This window comes from Eptesicus fuscus, chromosome 14 (assembly GCF_027574615.1).
Source record: "Eptesicus fuscus isolate TK198812 chromosome 14, DD_ASM_mEF_20220401, whole genome shotgun sequence".
In the NCBI taxonomy this organism is placed as follows: domain Eukaryota; kingdom Metazoa; phylum Chordata; class Mammalia; order Chiroptera; family Vespertilionidae; genus Eptesicus; species Eptesicus fuscus.
The window spans coordinates 7000700-7023298 of NC_072486.1; the positions used below are offsets into that span (position 1 = coordinate 7000700).

The 22599-nt window shown below is 48.5% G+C and overlaps 1 protein-coding gene across 2 annotated transcripts in view; it reads right to left on the reverse strand.

Annotated features, from left to right (window-relative positions):
- Nucleotides 1–22599, reverse strand: part of BBS9 (Bardet-Biedl syndrome 9) — a 310665-nt gene that overhangs the window by 31580 nt on the left and 256486 nt on the right. For both annotated transcript variants that reach the window (XM_054726330.1, XM_008147385.3), the window contains exon 21: nucleotides 13946–14168. In XM_054726330.1, the coding sequence (XP_054582305.1) occupies nucleotides 13946–14168 (223 nt within the window). The remainder of the gene's footprint in view (nucleotides 1–13945; nucleotides 14169–22599) is intronic.

Below are 22599 nucleotides of genomic sequence, written 5' to 3' on the forward strand. Positions count from 1 at the left end.
AAAAATTTAAAAAGAAAGAATAAGTAAAGGAACCTAAGTGGCGCTGGCAGTTCAAGATGAAGAGGAGTGGGAGAAGGGGGAGCGTGAAGGGCCCGGCCCTAAAACAAGAAGCTTGGTGTCCTTCTATGAAGAATGGGCTGACACTGTGTCCCTCTGCAGAACGAGCAAGATGGGGAGGAAGTGATGATTTTTTGATACAGTGCCTCACTAGCTCTATCAACTGAAGAAAAGGGTTAAAAAGCATATAAAGCTTTATTCCCATCAATGATGAGGAGTGAATACAAAAGAAGAAGTGGTAGGAAGTGTGTAAGAACCTCAGGTGGAACACAGCCCCCACCTCTGTCCACATCGCGCCCGGACAGCACCTGACCCTGCGACCTTGGAAGTCTCCCTCTCCTGGCAGCCCTGGGACTGCTTTCACAGTTCTCCTCTTACCCACTCCTTGGCTACTTCTCCCCACTTTCCAGTGCTGGTTCTTGCCCTGCTTCCTGACCTCTAGATGCTGGAAGGCCTCAAGGTTTCGACGAGTCCCCTTCTCTCTCCTCTCTCCACGTAAGTGAGCCCCCTGGCTTCCACAGTCTCTCTGCAGCCAGGCGTCTCCCCTGAGCTCCAGACCACGTGGCATCTACAGTCGGGTGCCCACTCGGCCCCTGCAGTGAAATAGGCCCAACCGCGGTCTTTGACTTCATCCTCGCCCGCATGCGCACACAGTGCTCCTGGGTCTCCCCGCTTCACGGAGAGCACTGCTGCCCACCTCGTGACTGAGGCCAGCAACCCAGGAGGCATCTTTGCTTCCTCCCTCACCTCACCCTACCATGCACCCCATCACCAAGTTCCGTGGCTTCCGGCCTCTCAAAATGCCTCACGTCTTCCCAATTCTATCCCCACTGCCACTCCCCAGTCCTTGTCATCTCTCTACCTGTCCCCAGTTCCCATTCCAGCCGTTTTCCAGATCATCCCCCACACAGCAGCCACAGGAATCTTTTAAAACTTGCACCAGATCAGATAATCCCCCTGTTTAAAACCATTCGATGACTTCCCACTACTCGTAGGATAACATCTGAATCCCTCACCATGGAATGCAAGGAACACTACAGGACCTGGCTCTCCCTGCCACCCCTCCTCAGTAAGATCAAACCAGGAAGGCCTGTGCCTTTTGAATGCATCAAACCCTTTATCCCCTCTAGACCTTTAAATGCTCCCCTCCTCCCGCCCCCAGCTTTATTAAGGTATAATTGACAAATAAAATTGTTAGATATTTAAAATGTACAACGTGACATGAATATATTGTGAGAGGATCCCCCCCCCCCCCCGCACTGAGTTAGTTAGCACACCCATCACCTCACATATTTCCCTGATTTTTTTCCTACCGTTTTTCTTTTTTGTGAGAATATGTAAGTAATAATCTCTTAGCAAATCCCTGGCCTTTAAATTCTACTCCTTTGGCTTAAATGCCTTCCCCTAGTTCTCACCTTTTTCCTCCCAGAAGCCTCCTCCAGTCACCTTGCCCACCGTCGCTCCACCCCAACTCTCTCAACTCTGTTTCACTGAACGTAAAACAACCTGAGGTTCTCCTGCTCAGCCATACACCTGTTTATTACCTGGACCTCCTTCCAGAAGGCAAGGTCCATGAGGTAGGACTGCTGTCTCTCTTAACAGCATATCCAAATTCCCAGCACAGCGCCTGGGATATGGTGCTATTTTTTTTAAAGTATCTGTTAAATGAACAAAACAAAAAAAATAGTGTCATATCATGAATAATACTCCTTTGTCCCTTTTAAGAAGTTGGCATGTGTTCATTAAGCTCCTAATATTGTTCCTTGGGCCAAAAGATAAATTGTTTACAGATGTTGCTATTCAGCTTCATCACAAATTTGTATGCAGCGACCACAGTACAATTGGTATAATTTATACGTCTGGAGAGAAGCAAAGCAAGACAGTTTAGTACAGTGAAGCAAAGGAGAACTGAGCAAAGCTGAGGAATGGGAAGGTGACAACGAAAATGAAGAGGTAGATGGTCCGGTTGAGATGAATATGGGAGGCCACAAGGTCCCCGAGGAATCAGGGAAACAGGAAATGATGCAGTTCATCCATTGATGTCTTTGGGATACCCACTGCATGGATACTCAGTCACTAAGCTGAGCACATGGCTGAGAATAACAGACATGGTCCCTCTCCTCATGAAACTTACAGTATAGAGGAGAAATATTAGATAAGCCCACAATCAAGTTGTACTTATGAACTATGCAGGAACAGTAAGGGTCACAGAAGACCTCTTACAGGACAGCGATCGACATCTTGAGACCTGAGGGTGGATATCCATTAGCCGGTGAGCATGTGTACTGTGGCAGGGGCTAGGCTTGGGGTGGGTGGAGCACCGTATTCAAGGCGAAGGGAATCAAATGCCAAGGCCAGAGGCAGGAAAAGGCTTGGAGAGGAGTCTTGTGTGGCAAAAGCAGAGGGCAAAGGGGAATTGTGGAGGAACTGCTGGCCGAGAAATGGAGGAGAAAGAAGCAGAGTCCTGTAGGTCATGATAACAAGTCTGAGTTTGATTCTAAGAGTAAGTGTCTTCTTCTGAGAAAAAACAGACAGACAAAGATGAATAAAAATAAAAAAGAATGTTTAAATAACCCAAAGGGAAGTAGAGCTTGCTGTGGGCAGTTTTGACCTGGGTGGTATAGGAGCAATTCTTCTGCACAGTTTGGGGGGGGGGGGGGGGAGGCGGGCGAGGGGTAAGGGGTGGAGAAGAGGCTGGAGCTTGAGCAAAATCCCAAGAGTTAACCATTGGGAATGAGGCAGGAAATCAATCCAAAACAAGAAAATAAAACTCTGAGTAGCAGAGGAAGGACCAGGTGAGGTCGCACAGCATGAAAGGAAAAAGCACCAGTTGGGTCAGTTTTATGATTCATTTGAGCAACAATTTCTAGTTCCAGAGTGGAGCCAAGAAAAGCCAAAAGTTTACTCAGGGCTGGAAACTGACGAGGGATCTAGGGTAGAAATCCACAGGGTTACACAGGCGGAGCAGGGTTACACAGGGTTACACAGGGCTCATGGAGGGGCAAATAAAGGTGAAGTGGGTGTGTTGGAAGGTGGGGAGCGGAGAAGTAGAGAACTGGGTGATACGAAGCTGGGAAAGGGAAAAGACAATGTTTGCATTAGTTCAAGTCAACTTCACAATGCTGTGCTGAGCATCGTCGCCTTCCAGTTACATTAGACTCCAGGGATGTGGAAATGAATGTCACGTCTCTGTCCTCAGAGATTCACAGTGTAAGATAGAGTAGGCATCCAATAATGACTGACGATATAGCACAAAAATCAGAATAAACTCAAAATAAAGACATTCTGAAAATAACATGAAAATTGTTTTTATGGTATAAAATGTTTTAATGGTCACTATTCATCAAATTTATTAGGAAAACTAAAAAATTACTTGGGCTTTTTTAACGAAAATAGAAACAGATTCTTTCATCAGAATACTTTGAAAACTATAATGTCCAAATAATTTTAATAAACTAAACTGTATTATAAAACCAACTAGAATTATTTACCTACTCATACAATGAATCTGTCTCAAATAATAAAATATACCACTCTTCCATTTCACAAAATGGGGGGGGGGGGGGGGGGAGAAGGAGGTTTAGTCATAACAAAAATGCAGGTACCAATGGTTTCTAACTGGCACTGTTTCCCCTAACCCTGACCTATTTGTGTGCATTGCACTGTCACCCTCTGAGCTGTGTTGCCCTGTGACTGCCCCCTACTGGAATGCCAGCTCCATGAGGGTGATTGGTGTTTATCTGGTCTACCACTCCGCCCCTAGGACCTAGAATGGTGCCTGGGAGTAAGCACTCAACACATTTCCCCTAGGGGCTCAATCTTGGCTTGGTATATGATGCCTTTTTCAACAGAAATAATGTATGAAGTGTTGAATTTCTAAATTCATAACATGCATAAGTTATAAATGATTTTCCAAGAGTTAACATGTTTAGTTTAGAAAATTACAATGGTCTGATGTTTCATCAAAGTTTAAAAGGAAAGATTTTTTTTATCTCTTAAGAAATAAAAATGTAACATTAGGGAACTTACTTGTGAAAGTAAGTACACAGCCACATAGATTGTCTAAAGGTCCCAGTGACACAGTATGCTGCATCAAACTTCAATTTTTTACTAAAACCCACCGACTTCTATACCTGAGCCCTTAATATCTGCCACTGCATTTGCCTAGAACTAGGGTGCCAGGGAGCCGGGCCTGGCACCCCTTGCCAAGCATCCACTGGTAGGTATATTTGCTTCTTGTTTCACGGCTGCAGTCATTTCTAAGCCTATTTTTAACAAATGCCAAAACCATCCTAGAGCTGCCCACATACAAACACCTGTGCTAATAAAATCCATCCTATCGACATGAGCACAAATCACAGCTTCTGAGGGCTAGCTGGTGACACCACTTTACTTTTGGGTAACATTTTCCACATGACACTGGCCTGTGGCTCAGAAAGCAGTCTTAAGAGAAACACAAAAATTCTATCTCAAAACCAAAATATTTGTTTTTAAGTAAGAAATTAAACATTTTAATAACAAAAAGCTACATTTAAAAAAAGCATACAGAGTTGAAACATACAGAGGACTACACCTGTGTTTTACTTTTTATTTATTTTTTATTTTTTAAATATGTTTTTATTGACTTCATAAAACAATACAGAGAGAGGCAGAGAGGGATAGAAACATCAACGATGAGAGAGAATCATTGACCAGCTGCCTCCTATATGACCCCTACTGGGAATCAAACCCTGACCTCCTGGTTCCTAGGTCAGCGCTCAACCACTGAGCCACACCAGCCGGGCAAGGTGCTTTACTTTTTTAGAATCAGATATTTCTATGCTCTGGGAGCTACCAGAATCCAGAGACCAGTTTTTCATTTTTAATTGTTTAAGAAATATCCATATTATACATAAATCAGAAGGGACTGACTAGTCCAACAATTCATTTGAATAAACACACTAAAATATGGTGGGGTTTTTTAAACTTTAGTATGAAAAGATTTTTTAAAGGTTGGCAGTATGTAATCACCACGTGGGGGCACAAAGAGGGTATGGGGGACAAATGGTGACGGAAGGAGACTTGACTTGGGGTGGTAAACATACAATACAATATACAGATGATGTAGTATAGAATCGAACACGTGAAACCTGTAATTTTTTATTATGTAATTTTATTAACCAATGTCACCCCAATAAATTCAATTAAAGCATTTAGGGGAAAAAATAAACAAGGTTGGCAGCATGGCCCTGTGCAGGGCCAGAGGTAGAGGGGCACTCCTATTTTACGCCAAGTGCATCAGCTCCAGTGAGAAATGACTGAGCCACTCAGGTGGGCCAATTGGTTGGGTCTGCCCCCTCTACCCATGGATATTCTCATTATGCAGATAGTTTAAAATTTTTAATGAAAATAATGTGATATAAAATAAATCTTAATGACAGTTTCACATAAGTAGTTGGATGAACTGCTTTTAAGCACCAAAAATGCTTTAGCCAGGTACCCTAAAATCTCAAGGAAAACAAAAACAATAAACACAACTTCACTCACAGTCATGAATTTACACTGAAAGCAGAGAAACTTCTATTGTCAGAGACCGAATTTGTTAGTGAGGTACAGGCACTGAGAGGAGAGGCGGGAGGGAAGGAAGCAGGCGGCATGTTTATTACAACGGGAGGAAAATGGAACTCCCATTTGACCCAGTAATCCCACTCCTGGGAATATATCCGAAGAAACTAGAAACACCAATCAGAAAGGATATATGCACCCCTATGTTCATAGCAGCACAATTTACAATAGCTAAGATTTGGAAACAACCTAGGTGCCCATCAGCAGATGACTGGATCAGAAAACTATGGTACATCTACACAATGGAATATTATGCTGCCATAAAAAAGAAGGAATTCTTACATTTGCAGCAACCTGGATGGAATTGGAGAACATTATGCTAAGTGAAATAAGCCAGTCAATGAAAGAAAAATACCACATGATCTCACTCATTTATGGATAATAAAGAACATTATAAACTGGTGAACAAAAAGATAGATACAGAGACAGTAAAGCATCAAACAGACTGTCAAATTACAGGGGGAAGGTTAGGGAGAGGTGGGGGAGATAAGAGATCAACCAAAGGACTTGTATGCATGCATATAAGCATAACCAATGGATGCAAAACTCTGGGGGGTGAGGGCATATATGGGTGTGGGGTGGGGGGAACAATGGTAAGATATGTACACATATAATACCTAAGTGGAAAAAAATAAATAAAAGAAACTTGAAGACCAAAAAAACAAACAAAACAAAAACAACGGAGGAGGCCGAGGGAAGCCCACTGCTGCACACAGGGCCCCGGGCAGCAGAAGTGGAGGTGGGGGTAGAAATGGAGGGGGGAAGACCAGAAAAGAAACGGGTACAAGTTTAAGGTGACTGTAGAAATCCCTTCAGACCAGCAGCTGTCGGAATAAAGACCTTTTCTTTTCTTCCTCATATTTGAAGATCAACAGCCCAAATATCAATAGCATGTGAGAAAAGTTATTTTTTTAATACAATAAAAAGCCCCAGAGACAATACCTTACTGAGGGATGCTCCTCTCTGGGCTAACTTAGCAACCTTTAAAGGAACTGAAAATGACACAGAATTAAGCTTCCCACTGCAGTATTTCACATGAGAGGAATCCAAAGAAAGGACAGCTCACTTGACGGCTGGGTGAGGGTAAAAAATGAGCATCTTACAGATTTGTCTGCAAGACATGGCTAAAGAAACAGAAATAATGATGTCTTTAAAAGTTATTTAATTTATTCCCCTGCTTTCAGGCAGGGTTTTTCCCAAATTATCTTTAGACTGTTGAGTATCCGCATTAGTTTAAACATCTGCAGGAAAGGAAATTCCTCAAACTCCCCTGGTATTCTCTTCCTGTATTAACAGCCCTACTTCCAAGAAACGGGCTTTGGTCATCACATTGTAATTAGTCACCAGCCAGCTTGTCTATCAACAAGTATTTGCTAAGTACACACAGGGAGAATGGTATTCTATTGGGTCTTTGATGGTAGACCTTCCCCTAGAGTTGCTCCTAATTGCTTCTCCTGTGAAATCAAGTCTAATCCTGGATTCAAATATTCTCCCGCTAACCCTCCATTCAGCCAATTAGAACTCCCTAATACAATGGGTAAGACCAGCATCCTGTTAATAACTGAATGCTTTCTTATACACTATAGTTGGATTTTTGCAGCAGTATGTTATTTCAAAACAAGGAGGTGTTATCTCAAGCTAAGAAACTATGGCTCCAAAAATACTAAGTAGCTGTACAATTGCTCAATGGCCGAGCTTGTCCTTCCCAAAGTGGCTACTGCAAACCAACCTGAATTTACCACCTCCCCATTCACCCCTTCTTGTCTCTCACAGATCATTATAAACCCACTTCTGCAAAACTCCTGTGGAGGGATTGCATTAAACTTTCCATTAAATATTCCCAACTTATATCCAGGTTCTAATATTTTTCTCTTCTCAAATACTAAATCTATTCAGTTTACCTTTATTCTAGATTATTTCTCTGCTTCCTCAAAGCTTCCAATTTAATACTGTTGGATTTGGAACATTCTCATCTTGCCACCACCCCCTGACCTTCAAACATCTCTACGTTATCTTTTTTTAAAAGAAAGAAAAGAAAAGACATAAAAATCCTGACAACAGGAATAGACTACTCCCTATTCCAGTGATGGCGAACCGATGACACGCGTGTCAGCACTGACACGCGTAGCCATTTCTGATGACACGCGGCCGCATGCCGAGGATGAAACATTTGCTGCTCCTGAGGATGAAACATTTGCGACTAGAGTCTTGGAGTTAGTTTTTTCCTCAAAGTGACACACTACCCGAGTTATGCTCAGTTTTTTGGCGAAGTTTGACGCACCAAGCTCAATAGGTTGCCCATCACTGCCCTATTCTATCAGTCTACCTATATTGCTCCTTCCAGTTACTGAAAGATCTTTCCTTGACCTCCTACTGTCCTTGAGAGTACTGACACAACCTCTTCTGGGAATTCCTTGAAATTCACTCTCCCCATAGAATCCACTTCCCATCCCAGGTTCCTGGCTCTGCAGCTAAGTCCCAAATCCCATGGTCCCCTCCCAATGCCTTCTCTCCTCAGACGGCTCATCCAATTGCAAAATAATGGCCTGTAAACTGAAGATACCAAATCTACTTTTCAAGCTTCAATCTTTCCCTTAAGCTAGAATTCCTCAGATACAGCTGTCGACACCTGTCTCTTCTTGGATGCACCTTCATCATCTCAAGCTCATTGCATTATAAATGAAGCACATTATCCATAACACACAAAACTCAGCCAACGTAATCATTTCCACCAACGGCAACCAACAAGCTTGATGGAGTATCTGTGTTCTTCCCTCTCCTTCACGCTCCCCTTCCACCTGCACACCGCCATGAGCTTGGTATTTCTCAAACACTGTGTTTTATGTGTTCTATAAGTCACTTACAGCTTAAGAACCTACAACTGCTCCCATTACATGCTCATCTTTCAATCTCTTCTATGCAGCTCCCAAGTTTCTAGACTAACTAGTGCTTCCTGAGCTAGCCACCTGAACTTCTAATCTGAAACTTAACCAGTTTACTGACAGGCCCATATCTCCTTGCTTGTATCTATAATATCTGCCACTACCCTTTCTGAAAGTCTAAAATGTATACCTACTTCAAGACGCATCCTCTTTAATAAAAGCTCCACTAATTCATTCTAAAAATATAAGGCAGACCAATGTCGATTTCCCATTTTGATACTGTACTGCAGTTATGTAAAATGTCACCTTTGGGGAAAGCTGGAGGAAGGGTACAAGGGATTCTATGTAGTATTTCTGCATCTTCCTGGGAGTCCATAACTAAAATTATTATAGATATTTTATACTATTTCAAAATAAAAAGTTTTAAAAATACATGGTGGTCACCAGCTAGCTATATGGCAGGCCTAAGTGAGGAGCTGAGGCCACAAAGAAGAATACAATCTGTACCGGGCACTCCATGAACTACCTTCCATCTGGGGTGTTATGAACTGAATTGTGCCTTCCCCAAAATTCATAGGTTAAAGCCCTAACCCCCAATGTGACCCTATTTGGAGATAGGGCCATTAAAGCAGAAAATAAGGTTAAATGAGGTCATAAGGGTGGGGCCCTAATCCAAAAGGACCAGTGTCCTTGTAAAGAGAAGAAGGGACACTAGGATGTGCTCACTCAGAGGACTCAGGGGAGGCGGCCATCTGAAAGCCAAGCAGAAAGGCCTCAGGAGAAACCAAACCTGCCAGCACCTTAACCCTGAAGTGCCAGCCTCCAGAACGGTGAGAAAATTGATCCTGTTGTTTAAACCGCCCAGCCTGTGGTCCTGTGTTACGCAGCCCCAGCAGGCTCTGCCGCATGTATTTATCCATCTATGAGTTGACGAATATTGGGATTTTCCCACTTTGTAGCTATAATTCTGCTATGAACATTTATAAATTGTTGTTTTTTTATGGTGGTACTAAAAATAAAGGAGGAATCTTAATACAAGGAGACTCTGGTCGGTGGTTTTAATGGCCTGAATAGGAAATGGGGTGTTAGCAAGATGAGGGCAGTGGGGGCAGGGGAAGGGATACATGTGGGAGGTGCCTCGTCAGGTGCGGGTGACTGACTGAACAGGGTGAGCAAAGGAAACAGAGGGTCCAGTTGCCTCGAGGTCCCTGGCCCGGGCACTGGGCAATACTGTGACCCGGCACACAGAGCAGATGAGTCTCACTCAGGCAGATGGAATCGGAGGGGCCTGCAGGGTATCGAGGGAGACGTGTGAGACCTGGAGGAGAGGCCAGACAGGAAGCTACAAGCCCAGAAGGACACGGAGTTCGGGTGGCAGCGTGACGAGATTGTCCAGGAGAGCATGAAGTCAGACCAAGAGTCTAGAGATGGAAAAAGGAACAGGAAGCCACAAAGCCGCCTGGAAAGACAGGTCTGAGGGCACAGGGGCAGTTCCGGCAGCGAAGGAGAAGCCCAGGAGGGAGCAGGCCCTCAGGGAGGCGGTGTCATCGTCAAACTCTGCAGAGCAGCCAAGCAGGCTGCAGCCGCATGCTCACCAGGTTGCCCATGATGAGCTCGCTCGGGGAAGGTGGAAAATCGCTCAGAGAGCAACGGTTGGCCTCCTGTCAGAGGCGGCACGGAGATGGAAAGGAGGCAGAACCCATAAACCAGCCGCGCACATTGGTGCAGCGTCCTGGGAGGGACTTGGGGATCCAGTCATCAGAACCGACATGCAAACAAGCCCCACAGACACGCGGTCATCGCCCTTGAATAACTTACTTCCTGTGGGAGGAGAAAGCCATTCGTTGTCCTGATGTGTAACGTCGGTCCTTGCTTTTTCCTTCCCATCATTTCTGATACAATTATAGCTGTTTCCTTATTGGCACTTGCTATCATGGTCCCTTTTAATAAGTTACAGACGTTGTTGGTAGGAAAACATGCAGAATAATGGAGGAGACGGAATAGGAAGACACACAGACACCCCCTGGAACTCTGCCTCCAGGACAATCCCACAGCACACCCCTTGTTTACATGCTTCGGGCTGACGCAGAATGGCCTGTCACCTCATATGGTGGAGCCACCTCCACCTCCTCTGTGTTTTTGTGATTTCATTGCTTTATGTTTAAACCTCTTCTTCATCTGAAATGTACTGTGGCACATGGTATGGGCTAGGGCAGTGGTCAGCAAACTCATTAGTCAACAGAGCTAAATATCAACAGTACAACGATTGAAATTTCTTTTGAGAGCCAAATTTTTTAAACTTAAACTATATAGGTAGATACATTGTTATTAACTTAATTAGGGAACTCCTTCAATCGCACTCTATGTGCGCTCCCGCACGTGGTATTTTGTGGAAGGGCCACACTCAAGGGGCCAAAGAGCCGCATGTGGCTCACGAGCCGCAGTTTGCCGACCACGGGGCTAGGGAATCTGCTCTGTTTTCGTGACACACACTCTGGCCTTTCCTACCATGAGGTCACTCCATCTTCCAGGCCTCAACTACCTCAGCTGCTAAGCGAGGAGGTGAACCAAGATGATCCTGAGTTCCTGCCCAGCCATGGATAAAAGATCATGTCTGGGGAAAATCCTTTACACACGCCTGTGTCCGGTGATCCACTCCTTTCTAGCACGTCACGTTACCTTCACGCGTTCTGAAACTAAACTGGCATTGCAATTGCACAATTACTGACTGGAAGCGGAAATCATTCCTAGTATTGCTTGCTATCTCTGTGATAATAGCATCATGTCACTCATGGAGATAATAAACATTAAGCACAAAAGATATATTTTTAATATATTCCTCGTAGCAAAGAAAAGAGACTGCGTGAAACTATTCCTGCCCATTTCCTCCCGCACCGCTCCGCCGGTTAAGGGGAAGAGGCCAGCTCAGGCACAGCTGAGTGGGGAGGAAGCGGAGTAGCAGTGCATTCGCTCCATTGCGGTCTGTGTGGTCCAGAGGGAAGCCCAGAGGGCTCAGAGGTTTGGATTCTAGACATCACCCTTCGGTAAGCATGGAACTCTGGGCAAGATATTTAGCTTTTTCCAACTCCGTCTTCTATTTGTAAAACAGCAAAAATCTACGTGTTTCTTCTACCTCAAAAATGTGCAAAGTACAGCCGAAACCGGTTTGGCTCAGTGGATAGAGTGTCAGTCTGAGGACTGAAAGGTCCCAGGTTCGATTCCGGTCAAGGGCATGTACATTGGTTGCGGGCACATCCCCAGGTGGGGGCTGTGCAGGAGGCAGCTGGTCGATGTTTCTCTCTCATCGATATTTCTAGCTCTCTATCCCTCTCCCTTCCTCTCTGTAAAAAATCAATAAAATATATATATTTTTTAAAAATGTGCAAAGTACAGAAATAAGTGTGTGAGAATTTTGCGTTCTGGTGGGAAGGCTTAGGCACGATGGAGTTTGTCCATGACCAAGAGCACTGACTGAACAGGGAAAACTCACTCCCCTGACTACTCAGGGCGCCGGAGTTGAGGAGGGATCGTCAGCAAGTGACAGCCAGCGATCGCGAGCCCGACAGGGAGGCACAGATGCACGCAGCCTCCACCTCTCTCTGAACCGGGCTAGACCAGCAGGGAAGACGCAGACCTGGTTACAGATTCCTGGCTTGTGAACAGTATATTTTCTCTCTTCCTTCATTTCTCCTTCCCTTCCTTCTCTCCCTCCTTTCGTTGCCTCTTCCTCCCATACAGTTAAAATTTTGCAACCAGGTGCTTGGATGGACTCAGCCCTCGAGTTGCTTCCAATCTAGTTATTCAAGCACGTGACTGAAGTGCCGCCGTGAATGACTAAGCGGCCGGACTCCCTCCAGGTGTCCAGGTCTTTGCTCGCAGCATCGCCAGGGGACTCCTAGTGGCCGTTCCCAGAGGAGCCCCGACAGGAACGTGGGGAAGAGAAGGCAGATGCTCCAGCCAAGCAGGGGCCAATTCCCTTCTCTTGGTGCGTCTTCTCCTTTATAGAGTTCTCCTCCCTCCAGCCTCCTTGCTTTCCCAATTGACCAGAAGGAGGGAGGCCACATACAGAGTGCCAACTGCAGTGAGTACTTCTCATGTACTATCTCATTGGGCCTAAATATTTATTTCTTAGAAAACGTAATCCTGCAACAGTGGACAGAAGATGGACGAGTAGAGGCTAAAGGACCAGTCTGGAGGAGGCTAACAAGATGAAGAGGATCTAAACTAAGACAAACTATTCCAACTGCTTCTACGTAGGAGGCATTTCTATTCTGAAACACTCTTTTGGCATAAAAGGTAGGTTCTCTCTATGAATGATTAAGGTAAGAATATTTAAAACGATCAAATATAGCACCCCATGACCCCAAACCAGCTATCCCCAGCCCCCACACCAGATTCCGAGGCCGAGTTATACATCTGTCTCTAACAGTGGGGATCATTACGGCTTGGACTGTCTAAGTGTGTCTCTGTTCTAAGCATTGTACTAGGTGCTTTCCAAACCCCCGGGGCCCTGGCAACAAAGGAAGGATTATTTTATCCGCTTTCCAAATGAAGAAACGGAGATTCTGGAAAGTTAGCTCACACACCCAGGGTCATCTATGCAGTGGGGCACGGAGGGAGGAGCAGACACTGCAGGCTGCACGTATTGGATTATGCTACGCTGTCTCCACGCGTATCTTGCTGAGTGTTGGCTTGCATTCCTTTTCACTTCTAGAAGTGCTGGTGGAGGGGGAAAGGCAGCAGCCGGAAGCGCAGCAGCATGGGTGGGTGGGGGAGGAAGAAAGGAAAACCACCCGCTTCCCATACTATGGCCCTTGCTTCCGGAAGAAAGAGCAGCTGCAGCCGCTGCATTTAACACATTCACTGGCTTCCTGCTCCTTCCTGCGGCCTAAGAGGGGCTCACAGAAGAGGGAAGAGCGGGTGGGGCGGGTGGGGCTGCTGCCTCCAAGGGACCCTCTGGCTGTGGGAGAGAAGAGGGGCCACGTAGGGGAGAGCCCTCTGGTGCCGCACCCCCTGATCCTGGGCTTCTTCCTTGTCTCCGCCCCCTGATCCTGCTGACCACCACCCAAGCAAACAGCAACAGGACTGACCTCATCTGGCTAACATCCGCGGCTTGCATTATGCTGTTTTCATCTGAGAAATAGGGCATCGCGAAATCACGTTTAGTTTTATTCTCTGATCCACTTTTTATTGGTTAGATCCATAGCAACACGGATCATGTGTTTAAAAGCAGAGGGAAGGAAAGAGACATACCATTCTAGAAACGTCTCCAACCAAGAGGTTACCCTGGGATAGCAGGGGACACGAGAAAGCCATCTGCCATCCTCACTTCCTGTGAAATGTAGGCCCCCAGGTACCGCCGCAGACACGTCCCTAGAGCTGGGCACGGACACAGCGCTCACCTGGCATGACCATGGCGGGCGGGGCGGCCGCGTCGGTGCTCAGGCAGAGGCGGCCGCCCTTGGCCAGGCGGTCGCAGAGCAGGGTGATGTGCTTCTTCAGCCGGCCGGTGTCCCGGGGCCTGCTCAGCTGGCTGCTCAGGCTCAGAGCCTGCTCCTTGGAACTCCTGGAGAGGCAGGTCTTCAGGAGGTGGGACACCGCGGCATCCACCGTTTCCTCCCAGCCCTGGGGGCAAAGCAATGTGGAAGGTAAGCGGAGAAGATGAATGAGCAAAGCAGGCACGTGACCGGGAACTAAGTTATGAGATGACCGGTGTGTGGAACAGTCCACACGAGTCTGGTGTGGGACTCGAGCTCCGCATGCTGTGTGGCCTTGAGCAGGTGACTAAGTTCCTCTGGGCCTCAGCCTCCTGCACAGATGAGGACACTAACAGCCCGCACTCCCCTCCGAGGGCTGGGGGAAGTGAGATGGACAGGAGACGTGCTGGCCCTGTGCCGGGCACGTGAGATGACCTGGAGGTGACGCTGCCCACCCCTGTGCGGAAGGGCCAGGAAGTGGTCGGGGCAGCGGGACCTGGGGCGTCTTGGGGGAAACTGGACGGAGGGAACACCCTGGTGCCTCCCAGCTCTGGGCCCCGCAGCCTCGGGGCTGCAGGCAGAAACCACAGGCGCTTATTTCAAGGGGCCTTTTGTGAGACACCAACCTATCCATTCCCACGTCCCTGCCCAGGTGACAAAAAGTGACACAAAGCAAGGACGAGTCCATGGATGCCAATGTCACTGGGCACAGTGTGGCCGTGCCGCAGGGCAGACCTGGGCAGGGACACACCTCCGCGCGGTGAAGGCTGCCGCCCCGGAACCTGAGTGCTGGGCAGCAACCTCAGGGTGTCAGGGGGTGCCAGCACCAGCGCCTGCGCAGAAGATACCAGCCTCAGGCAAGAACACGAGGAGCAGGGGGGTCAGCTCCCGAGCTCCCGTTGGGCATCACCAGGGCCCCAGGGGCAGCTGGGAGACGGCATGGGGCTCTGGAGGTCCCAAGCAGCCCCTTGGGAGGCATGAGTGCAGTCTGGGTGTTGGTGCCAACATGACTCCATCTGTCCCCAGAGACCAGTACCGCGGGCCTGACCACCCAAGTGGAAGGATAAAGGAAGACAGCGGTGAATGTGTGCTCACAGGATCACGCAGAGGAGGTGAGGGCCTGAGACTCAGAAAGGAGGCCAGGAGACCTCACTGGGCACCACTCCACCCTCACCCTCACCCGCTGAGCCACCTGCAGACATGCAAATCGGATTAGGTTACTCCTTGACTTCAGCTCCGAAATCCCAAAGGTCGGGTTTTTTGTTTTTTTAATACATTTTTATTGATTTCAGAGAGGAAGGGAGAGGGGGAGAGAGATAAAAACATCAATGGTGAGAGAGAATCACTGATTGGCTGCCTCCTGCACGCCCCCTACTGGGGATCGAGCCCCCACCTGAGCATGTGCCCTGACCGGGAATTGAACCATGACCTTCCTGGTTCATAGGTCGACGCTCAACTACGGCTCCAGCTCCTGCTCCATCTCATTCTCTTCCTATCCACCTGCAGCCTCACTGTCACCCAGGCCTCTGCACGTGCCCGGCTCCCCCGCGGCCACGCCCTGTCTCTGCTCTTTACCTGGCAATGCCCACGTTCAGGCACTGCCTTTGTGGGTCCTCCTCGTGGCTGAGACCTTACAAGCCCAGCTCCCCCACAGCACTCCCCCTGACCGCCTTCCCCACGACAGGGCCTGCGGTTCCCCGCACCCCAGCACTGTGCTTAGCAAACAGAGGGTGCTCCAGAAGTGTGTTTGCTGGACAGGGAGCTGGTGAGATACGGAACCAGCTGGGAGGACTTTGAAGACATGAGTCCAGCCTTGTGGGACTTTACCAGGATCCCTTTCACAACAGCAGCCATCTGCCCAGGCGTGGCCGTCTTCACGATCCAGAATCCTGACTTTGGGAGGCAGTTTATTACTTTCAGGGACATGTCTAACCAGCAAAAAGCTCTTCCCCTGCTGAGCCCAAATCTGCCCCATCGGCCCTCATCCTCCCCTCCAGAGCCTTGCGAATAAGGCTCGCCCCTCTGATACATGGCAGCGCCCTGCATCCGTGAGGACAGCCAGCCGGTACCCTCTCTTCCAGAGAAAACATCCCCAGTTCCTCCAGCTCTTCCTTATGCAAACATGGCTTCAACTTTTCTCTCTATCCTAACCACTGGCCTTTGAATGAAGGCCAATTTCAGGCACTTAAAAATGTACACAGCTAACTAGAGAGCCCCAGACTGACCCCGAAATACCAGGCTGGGGATGACCCTGCAGGGGGACACAGCAGCGCCTCCTGCGTGCTGGGACTTCTCCTGCCAGCCCGGCCTCCGGTCGCCTCTGGTCACCTCTGCCCTCTGGGCACCGCACCGCACCACACACTCTTGGTTCACGATGAACCAACACATGATTAAACCCCAGGCCCTTCCCACACTCACCACGCATCTCCCTCGAAGCTTACACAGTTCATGCTTTAGACCCACATGCAGATCAAATATGCCCACTCGAGAAAGTCCAACTGCTTGCTACAATCAGGACATTTTCACTCTATTGACCCATTACAGATGCCACTGGGCAAGTTAAGAAACAAATTAATTCTTTTAGGTTGATCTTGAAAATCCTCTCAAGAGACGTAAAGACTGTGAAAACAGCTTCCTACCCCACACCGGTGGAGAATAATAAGCCACTAGTTACTACAAAGATATCTCTATACAACTATCAAAATCTAAACGCGACGATATCTAAAATTGAATTTGTATTTCAATAACAATGGGAAGAGGTAAATTAAGGCAAAAGAGTAATCTGGATGTCACTAGAGAGGATATATTTTCTTTGAAAAAAAAAATTTTTTATTCATTTTTAGAGAGAGAGGAAGGAAGAGGGACAGAGAAACATCGATGTGAGAGCAGAACATCGATGGGCGGCCTCCTGCACACTCCCTACCGGGATCAAGTTAGAAACCCAGGCATGTGCTCTGATGGGAAATCGAACCAGCAACCTTTGGGTGCACAGACAACACCCCACCACCTGAGCCACACCGGCCAGGGCAGGAGAGGACATATTTTCAAGTTGATTCAGAGCCATTGGCAAAGCCCTATGGAGAATAAGAAGGAAAGAGCCTTTGTATATAATTTGACATCTGTGTGCTCTGCGGTCATTTCAGCATTAAAACAGTTGCTACTATTTTATAGACTATTCATCTAAGCCCGTGGTCGGCAAACTGCAGCTCGCGAGCCACATGCGGCTCTTTGGCCCCTTGAGTGTGGCTCTTCCACAAAATACCACGGCCTGGGCAAGTCTATTTTGAAGAAGTGGCATTAGAAGAAGTTTAAGTTTAAAAAATTTGGCTCTCAAAAGAAATTTCAATTGTTGTCCTGTTGATATTTGGCTTTGTTGACTAATGAGTTTGCCGACCACTGATCTAAGCAAACTACTGTTTTCAAAAGTAGCTGACAGTGGCATGTTAGATTATTTAAGTAGATATGGCATTTAGTTATTAGAGAGGTGCTACAGAATTTCCTTTCCTATTGCCAACTCGCAGACCAAATGAAAACCATGTCGTGTTTAGGTGTTTGGCATGGATATTTCTTTCCTATAATGAGGCACGATGCCAACACTTCAGAAAGACTGCTACTAAGATGCAGGTTATCATTTGGAGGCCCCAATTGCTACATGAACTCAAATATGATGATGAAAAGGAATGTTGACCAGACAAAAAAAGAGCCTTTGAGATGAGAGTTTCATTATAAGAAAAACGCAATGTGGTAACTCACTGATCAAACATGTAGCATAATCACCTGATGAAATGGGAAAACTATGCGGAAATCTAGAACCTCGGGGTGAGAAGGACCTTAATGGCATTTTAACCGCCTCCAACCTCTGACAGACGGAGTTTAGCGGCAACGCGAGCAGAAAGCACAGGTTGCTTCAAACCAACGCACTCTGATCCTCTCTTTTTAAGGGTATGTTTTGCATTTGACGGGGACTCCCTTTCTGACCTCACTGCTTCAGGTAGGGATCACAGAGTGGATTACCTGAATTATCATGAAACTCGATCTTAGCGAGAGAGCCACGTTCAGTTTTTTTAAAAAAACACACAACAGGACGTGGTCCATAAACTAATGCTGTGACTTACAATACATGGCATCTCAGTGCTGGAAGACAGCAGTAACACATAACAGCTACGATTTCGTGGATGACTCCTATGCCCAGCATCACATCAGCACTCTCTGTGCAATTCGTCCTCAGAGATTCTCAAGATCCTCACAACAACGGCACACCTGGGCAGGGCTTCCGGGAGGCCCCCGGAGAATGCTATCTTTTCCAGGACGGGTGGCACCTCTGTCCTCACTGTGGTATAGCAGGAGGATCTTGTGCTTACAGATGACAGAGACAGCCAAACATCAGAACCCTGAATCCGAAAGTGATGGCGAAGGCAACCAAGGGAGGCTGGGTATGTGGCCCCTTCGCTGAGACCAGACAAGCAGTGTCATTTCCAGTTGCTTTGGGTAGGAAATGGAGTTTGGATATGTCTTACTGAAGAAAACCTTATTTCCTATAGACATGTATGCCTCGTTCCAGTTTACGGAGTTCCATCAACCTTCGGTAGTCAGCCACAGCTACCTAACGGAGGCCAGACTGTGCAGTGAAAACCAGAGTGAACGGAACACCTGCAATCGGGAAGGAACTCCCTGTGTGAGGCTCCTCGGAGCCCACAGGCCCTGCTCCAGCCTGACGTGTGTGGAGCTGTGGTTCTGAGGCCTCTGGACCGGCCGGTCCCTCCCTCCCTGTGCACTGAGTTCCCGGCAAACTCCGGGCGGGCAGGCCTGCATGAGAAAGGCGCTGGAGAGCTGATGCACTCACTTTCTTTTTGTTTGTTTTTTTGTTTCTTAAATTTGTACTGATTTTTAGAGAGAGGAAGGGAGAGTGAGAGAGAAACATGGATGTGAGAGAGAAACATCCATCAGTTGCCTCTCACACGCGCCCTAACCGGGGATTGAACCCACAACCTTGGTATGTGCCCTGACGGGAAAGGAACATGCCCCGACCAACTGAGCCACACTGGCCAGGGCTTCGCTCACTTTCCTAATCTCAGGTTCTTCCTGTTTCCTCACTTCTTTACTGGCTCAGGAGGAATATACAGCAAAACGCTAGCTGAGATCGAGTCTGAATGGCCATTCTCACCTCTCTTCCCAGCAGAACCAGTGCTTAGGAGTTCCGTCACCTGCCCGAGGACGCGGGCCCGGCTACGTATGGCTCACATTTGAACCTCAGCCTGACGACATCCTATTCAAGCGACAGGCCTCGCTGGCATTTCCCAACTCTCAGCACGCAGGCTGCATTCGGCATCTCAGAGTCACACACGTGCACGTTACGCACCGTGAGGCTGTGACTCCCCACTCGGAGTGCATTACCTTTCGCTGACCAGAGCCAAGTGCTGGGCCAGCTTTACGGCCCACCTTTCCCGGAGGCCTGGCTGGCAAGACTGGAACAGGAATGGTTGGCATGTCTGGTTCACTGCTGTCGGCACTGTTACCAAATTTGGCTAAATCAATGCAGGTGAGGTGTGCCTAACAGCTGTTTTCACTTCGATATGTGTTGGGGAGCACATGGGATGTGGTTGGAAAGTTGTCAGGAGGACATCCTGAGAAAAGGGAAGTGTGCGGAAGGCCGCCTGCCCTGTTTAAAGGAATTCCGACTTCGGGGAGACTTAGGGGAGTGTCGAAGGCGGCGCCCCTAATTGTTTCTTGACCTTACAAACAAGTCTGTGCACGTGCAGACCCCCGGGATGCCCTTGCCTAGAGGACAATGTAAACTCATGTGTCCCCCCGAGATTACTCACTGGCGATTGAGGCTGCTCTGGCCCAGAGCCAGGCCATCCCTTAGCCCCCTCCCCACGGGGACACTGTGTCAGAGCAGTCTGTTCCTCCGTCCTTCAGGGGCTGCTGGTCAGCCCTGGCAGATGTACCCTTCACTGGTAAGACTGAAATGTTTGTCTGTGCTCACTGGATTACAGGCTGTAAATGAATACACGTATAAACAGGGTGGGGTGGGGGGCGCCTGGCTCTCGATCTGTATCTTTGTCATCGGTACAGGAGGGCTCAGGCTTTGCTCGTATAGAACCCACGCTATTTGAGGTCGCTTGAAAAAACGGGGGGGGGGGAGGGAAGGAATGCAAAATGAAAGTAGAATGCTTCCTTTTAAAAAATGGTTTTTAAAAAACGACAAGTTATTGATGGAGAATCTGTAATTGTATGAAGTGTTATGAAAACATCATGATATCATGCAGACCCCACCTACTTACACCTGACTCTATGCCTGATCCAAGCTTTCCTTCTCTGGGGAGGTAGATGAATCCTGCCCTGCGTTTATTAGAGTGCAAGAAGCACGTGACGCTGCAGGTGTCACCGGGAGCCCAGCTGTCACACCTGCAGGTGAAGGGCACAGAGCAGCAGGGAGGACGCGAAACTGACCTGCCCCTTCCAGAGGGTGGCCAGAGGGTGGCCAGCGGGTAAACACTACTTCGGGTGAAGAAAAACGCACTATTCGCCCGGCTGATGGCAGAAGCGTGTGCCCTGGAAAGCCAGCTCGCCCAGAACCACGCGGGGAAGCTGGGGAGCCCCAGACACTGAGCTTCAGGAAGAAGACGTGGTGGTGGGCAGGGGCTGAAAGTGCTGACCGCCTGGCACCGGGGTCCCAGCTGGACCAGGGTCAGAGGGCCACAGGTGGACAGGCGCAGGGGCCAGGGGAAACAGTGGGCGGAGCCCCGCAGAGACTGCAGGGCAGGCCAACAAAGCGACGAAGCGACTGGGCAGAAAGGCTAATTCCAACGCCGCCCAGGAGCCCGACAGAGGGACACAGCCGGCGGGGGGGGGGGGGGGGTGTGTCTCGCAGACGCACCTGCACATGAAAGAACAGGGCCCAGCGACTGGCGGAGCCACAGGGGGCGGGCGGCTCTGCGGTGCAGGCAGCGAGCACTGGGCTCAGAGCAGCTGGTCACCAGTACCCAGGGGCGCGTTCCTAAAGAACACGAGGCCCCCCCAATGTCAAAATCGGCTCTTCGTCATTAGTAGACTCAAGCTGGGTTGTGAGAGGCGTTTGAAGGACACTGAACTAATAGCAGTACACCAGCCAGGGATCCAACTGGAAAGCAGTGTGAGCGGGGGGGAGGTGGTGCAGGTTTTACTTACCCAGTTATTAATACGTAAAACACACCTTATTTCCAAAAGGCACTGAGCTGGCCTACTCGAGAGGGAGGCTCCCAGCAATCAACTCCTTTTTCTCTAATTCAGGCTCTTGGCTCTTAAATGCTTAAAGAAGAGTAAATGTGTCCCGACTTGATACACACGAGCAAAGCTGACAGAAATTTCACATCAGCACTTGCACACGGTCTTCCACTTGGCTCCCAAGTCTGAAGTATTTCAACTATTTCCATTTTAAAATAGCAAGCAGGCCCGCAGGAAGGCTCCGCGAAGTGTTATGTAAACTGTGGGGAGGCAGAAAGTGGAGCAGCTAAGCAGCGGCCACGCAGAGAGTGTGGCCGTTCTGAACATGAACCTGGTTCTTTCATGTTTATCTTGCTGGCGACGAGCATGGGAATCACCAAAACATTTCCTTTCCGCACTGTGTCCGCAGACAGCTGTCACTGCGCTGCCGCCCCAGCACTCGGGAACGGCGGGCGGCGGGCCGCCACCAGACTTCCTCCTTCTGTTTGCCTGGTAAGGAGAGGCCATTAATAACAGTTATGATCAGGCAGCTCTGTCCTCACTCAGCCCAGACGGCAGGCACATCAGACCGCTGCCGTGCACGTCTTGAAACCCTGTAAGTGAGCCTTGATAAGCCCCTCCGCACAATGGGACTTCCTATTGTAAACATCTGTTTCTTCACACGGAACCATGCTGAACAGGTTCAAAATAAGTTTCTCTTTCCCTGTCAGCCTGCAAAAGGGATAATCCATCAAAAAGGTAGGCTGAGGGTTCAACTCTCCAGCTAAACGTTCCCCGGGATTTTCAAGTTCAACACCAGCGAAGGTAACGATTAAACCCTTGGGAACACCTTACAGCGTTTCTTCTTCCAAGAGGAGATGACATCTGCTGAAGGTGTTCCATGAACTTCGGAAAAAGGACAAAGTCCGGGAAATGCTCTGTAATGTGTCACTATCCCTTCACCCTCGGCCTGTGCGCGATCGGCGCCCTGACCAGTGTGCTGTTGCTCTTGTCAGTAGAGAGTCCTCTGGGGACACGGGGAGCACAAATGACATTCGGCCCAACAGGCTGAGACGGCCCGTTAGGAAACACCACACTCCGTGCTCTCTGGCCATCCACTGGACTTCCTGTCGAGGAATCTTAGTCATCGAGCTGCTGACGAGGAAGCTGGGGAGCAGGTCTGTCTGTGCAGAGGGCGGGAAGGGCCAGGAGGAGTCACCCAGAGGACGGGATGTTTTGTGCTGGGTGCCTCGGACACTGCCTGAAACACAGCAGTCCTGAAGAACTATTCACTGAATGAATAAATGGCTGAGGTAGGTACCTTTTCCAGCATGGGCTTCTGCACCGCATCATGGGAGGCGCTGTGGGTAATATCACAATTATACACTGTCTCA